The 5,133-nt window shown below is 30.9% G+C and overlaps 1 protein-coding gene across 1 annotated transcript in view; it reads right to left on the bottom strand.

The window, feature by feature from the left end:
* LOC106467086 (protein flightless-1) overlaps positions 1–5,133 on the bottom strand; it is a 47,621-nt gene that overhangs the window by 18,938 nt on the left and 23,550 nt on the right. Inside the window, exons 16-21 of the mRNA XM_022395206.1 lie at positions 4,522–4,707; positions 3,412–3,471; positions 2,824–2,939; positions 1,719–1,936; positions 869–956; positions 114–124 (exon numbers count right to left, since the gene is read on the bottom strand). Coding sequence (XP_022250914.1) covers positions 114–124; positions 869–956; positions 1,719–1,936; positions 2,824–2,939; positions 3,412–3,471; positions 4,522–4,707 — 679 coding nt within the window. The remainder of the gene's footprint in view (positions 1–113; positions 125–868; positions 957–1,718; positions 1,937–2,823; positions 2,940–3,411; positions 3,472–4,521; positions 4,708–5,133) is intronic.

Below are 5,133 nucleotides of genomic sequence, written 5' to 3'. Positions count from 1 at the left end.
TAACAGAAAATGTACAATGTTTCGACAAGGTTTTATCAAAACGTTGTACATTTGCTGTTATGTTAAACTTATATTAAAGTTTTTCTTCATTACCCATTCAAGCCGTCTCCAACCATTATCTAAGCTAGTTGTCGAAACAAAAATTCATGTACCTTTCAAATATGCATTTTCTTATGTAAACTACTAAAATAAAATGCCTAAAAATAACTAAATTTAACTGGCTTTCTAGCTAATTATAAATAGGTTAAAAAAATCATTAATACTATGATCATCAACTTTAATTGCACACAAACACACTGATCACTTCCTCTAGACTAACATCCATTGCCACCAAATTCAAAGAGCATTTGCAAACTTGAGATATAAGTTCTACTGGTTATAAGCGTGTATGTCACAAAAGAACATGTAGTTTTGAAAACTGACTTGAAAGTTAAGGACAATATTGTGAATATTGAAAATTTTTTAAATACTTTCTTTTTAAATTAAAACTCAAATAATATAAAACTCTGATGCTAATTTTATTGACCTACATTGATAATAAATTATTTAACTGGATTTTGAATGTAACTCTGTAAAATATTGTGACGTGTGCAAAAAAGCCAGGCCCATATACAGAGAGTTAAATATTTTTGATCTATTGACAAATGATTTGTGAAGTTTCAACTTGTATACTCACCACACAATAACATCTGCAACACAATCCAAAATATACACACACTTTGTGTCTGATCTATTGACAAATGATTTGTGAAGTTTCAACTTGTATACTCACCACACAAAGACATCTGCAACACAATCCAAAATATACACACACTTTGTGTTTGATCTATTGACAAATGATTTGTGAAGTTTCAACTTGTATACTCACCACACAAAGACATCTGCAACACAATCCAAAATATACACACACTTTGTGTTCAAAAGAGTTGGCACCAGCTTGTTCTGCCGAACTTCAACTAAAGGACAAAATAACAGTTTAAATACCCAGTGTTTCAATACTCATGGTGGACATGGCAATGATAGCCCATTTTGTATCTTCGTACTTAACAATGAACAGACAAATTCATCCTTAAAAAAATAGTTTTTCCAGTTTATACTTAAGCCTTTTTATATGCAACGTTTTGTTGCTAACACTACTAGCAGCATGATTATTTTTTATTGGTGGTAATTGTGTGCACAATGGAGAACAAACTGAACATTGCTCTGAGTATGACCCAATTCAGAATGTGTCCAAATTAATCAAATGTTGTTGTGAAAGGCATACATCCTCTTCTGTTTTGTTCACATACATGATTTGATGGATATATATAATTGTTTTGAAAATTGTCAATGAAGATAAAAATCTAAGTTTTATTTGAAGACAGATCATCATGGGGAAGTTTAAAGATGGATTCCTAGTTTTTACCTACTCAGTTTTATTTTTCAGTATAATACATAATACGGCCTCTGCTAACATCTGGTGGTGAAGTTTAGAGATGCAAGCTATTTATTTCACTCGTTACATAACCTGCCAGTGAAAAGTGGAATTTCTGGATTGTTTCTCATCCTTATTGGACAGAATTGTGATTTTTCATCACTTGTTCATTCTTACATTATTAAGTTTTACATATTCAGTAAGAGATGACGAGCAACACTTAGCTGTTTAATAATTAAAACATTCATTATATCACTAAAGTAGTGAATTCAAGATTAACAACCCCTTCTTGTTTTATCCTCACCTTGAGGGAGTTCAAGATAGCCCATTCCCAGTCCCACTTGATATAACCGTGGAGGAATGGGTTCAAAATCAGCGGGTACATGGGGCTGTGGAGGGTCTAGTTGGGGGTCATCTAAGCCAAAGTATTTCCAAAAACATCTTTCTTCTTGTCCTTGAGGGAAGGAGATGATTTCTGAATGATTCTTCCTCTCATTCTTGTTGATTTTCTCAGCTAAAAGCCTGAAATATTATTACAAAATATCAAACTCAATCACAAATACAGTTATAAAATCTTGTTAGGTTCAAATATAAAATGACAACGAAGACCGAGACAAAACTGATTTTTACGAGTTGTTTTAACCTCTCCTTAACCAGTTTTGTAAAGGTGATTACTGCATTCATATACCTTAAATGAATAGCTGTAAATTGCAATATAACTTTTTTTTTTATTTTGTGGAATTGCCATTCCCAGGGATGAACATATCGTTGTTGTTGTTTTTTTTTACTGTATCCTGTAAAGTATAATCAATTCATTTTATATTACTTAATGTCTCTTGTTTATGTTGTCCACATCATCTTGCAACATAGTTAAATACAACAAAAAAAAACACTAAAAACAATAGGTAACTTTTTTCCTGTTACCCTGTTTCTAATAATATATATTTATATTTAATACAGAAAACTAATTACCAGTTTTTTTGCATAAAACTTTCCAAACATTTGAGAATGTACATATTTTCATGTATTTATTTTAAACAAACTTAATTTTTAGGTCAGTTATTCATTTGTCAAAAAAGAAAAAATCTAAATTACTTTAACAATGGAAGGTGGAACCTCTGAACCCACCATAAGATACAGCAAAATGCATCTTAAAATAAACAATTCATTATAAACAGTATGTAATGTTTTTCATAAACATTCATTTCTCTACAATTCTTATACAAATTACTTAAGAAACAAGCATTTTCTAAAGCTTCAATAGTAGCACAATTGAAGGTTGCATGAGAATAACTGTACAGTAGCAGTAAGCCATTAAAATATAATTGAAGTATAATAAACACAATCCCAAGAAATCAGCATCACTGAATTCTTCATATGACTATTTACATCAATTTATAAAGATGTACCTTGCTTTGGATCGTAGGGTGTTTTTGGATTGTTTTCCATTCCAAATGTAAATATGATTCCCAGCATCCAGTACAAAAGCGTATCTAGGATCAAGAGAGCTATGGTGCAGAGGTACCTAAAATATTCCCACAACCAGGTGAAATACAGCAAGGAAATATAAACTATCACGTGTATCATAAACAAATGTCTTCAATTTAATTCTTCTATCATTAAAAAAAAGTTTGTTTTAAGTTCCAAATTTTCTAATAAAACCTTTTGTGGATTACTTGTTACATATTCTTATTAATAGGTTTCCCTAAATTGATGAAAAAGAAATTCACGTTGTCCAAATCAACTTAAAAGAAACTGAGTCTAATTTCACTGAAATCAAACGACAGAGGGCGATGTAAAAGATTCTAACTTTCTTAGAGAATCTGAAAAATATGAAATTCAATTTAACTTAAGCAGCCTTGTAATTACTTAAAAAAAAGCACCTATAGTTCTCACAAAATCAGCCGATAATACTAGAGTATCTAACTCAATTTATTTGCACATTAGGCAAGAAGGCATTATACAGTAAAAAAATTACTGATCAAAATATCACTTACTGCTTCGAGATGCACTTGGCGACCCCAAGCATGAAGCCTGTATAAACGACTAATGTACTCCTGATAATAACAGAAAGAAAAACATTGTAAGTATTTAAAAAATCAAGATGATTTAATAAATAACTGTGGAAAAATAACTTTTCAATTTTAATTTATTAAAATATAAACCAAAAACCTTTTTTCTGTAATTGTTTTAAATTTCTTAACCAACAAAGTTTTTTTTTCATACAACTTGCTAATAGTGTTCTAGTGTATATCTTATCAAGATTAATAATCTCACAAACTTAAAATAAACTAACATGATTAACATTTCTGGTGAAAGACCTTTTTTTTTGAAGATTTCTTGGTTTTAACATTTCTGTATTATTCTCTTATTTCAGCTATGTTCATCTGTGTCCAATATCAAAACACTATACACTAAAAATTTCTTCAAATGCACATAAATAAATTAGTTTTTCAAACATTCTAAACTTTAAATTTCCATCACTTAGTAAAGTGTAAACGTAATATTTGAAGTGCAGTCTTATCCCTGAAAAACAATTTCCAATGTGACTTGATAAAATTAAGAATTCAAATCAAAACAAATTTGTGGCAGGAATTTAGGTTTAAAAAATCTTTCAAGCATCAAAAAAAGATTTGGGGGCCTGAAAGACAACCTGGGGTGGTCAGGACCTTTTGATTCTTTTCACCCCAATTAAGAATATTACAACAAAAAGTAGATGTACAGTAGTCTCGTACTTCAGTATTACGCATCAGTGACTCAAACAGTTTCCTATGTTAGTTAAGATCAGAAAAACTGACTGAAAAAGTCATGACAGAATAGCGAACGTTTTTTGTTTAATTTCCAATTATACTTTCAGCATTAAAAATATAATTACAAACATTCTATCCATTGTTTCCTCAACATTACAGAAGCCACAAAGAATTCTTCCTCATTAAATGTCCACGATTTAAAAAACAAACAACGAGAGTAATTCTTCACTTTTCTTAGTAAGATCTTGAGCATTCACGTTCTGATACTTTTAATATGGTTTGAATTTATTTCCAGCATTGAAAATACAGTTTTTGAAACATGTAATTAGAAATTATGACTTAAAAAATTCTACTCACCGTTTCCTCTACATTATAGAAGCCACTAAGTGTTCTTCCTCCTTCAATATAGGTGATCTCAGAACCAAACAACTCCAGGAATTCCTCACTTTCATCACCTTGTTCTTCTCGTATTGTCCTACACTGAGCACCCAGGAAATTCCTCAAATTTACAGAATGGATGGCAGCACAGGCTTTCTTGTCAAGCTTTAGAAAACACAAGCTATCAGAAAACCTTGGGATTTATAATGGGATAACATGCTTATTAACTTATAGGTGCAATACAAACTAAAACTTTAGAAGAAACTGGAGGTTTTTATGCAGACAGAATTTAAAATGCTTAGCAGTGAAAACCAAATTCGGTGGTCTGCAGTTAATTCAGAGCTAATAATATACACAAGTTAGTCAACATTAGTTACTCCTGACTGATGATATACTGCCTTCATGGTAATGAACACAAGTTACTTCTAACTGATGATATAGTGACTTCATGGTAATGGACACAAGTTACTTCTAACTGATGATATACTGACTTCATGGTAATGGACACAAGTTACTTCTAACTGATGATATACTGACTACATGGTAATGGACACAAGTTACTTCTAACTGATGATATACTGACTACATGGT

Source organism: Limulus polyphemus, unplaced genomic scaffold (assembly GCF_000517525.1).
Source record: "Limulus polyphemus unplaced genomic scaffold, Limulus_polyphemus-2.1.2 Scaffold2484, whole genome shotgun sequence".
Classification (NCBI taxonomy): domain Eukaryota; kingdom Metazoa; phylum Arthropoda; class Merostomata; order Xiphosura; family Limulidae; genus Limulus; species Limulus polyphemus.
This window is presented reverse-complemented; position numbering and strand designations above follow the sequence as displayed.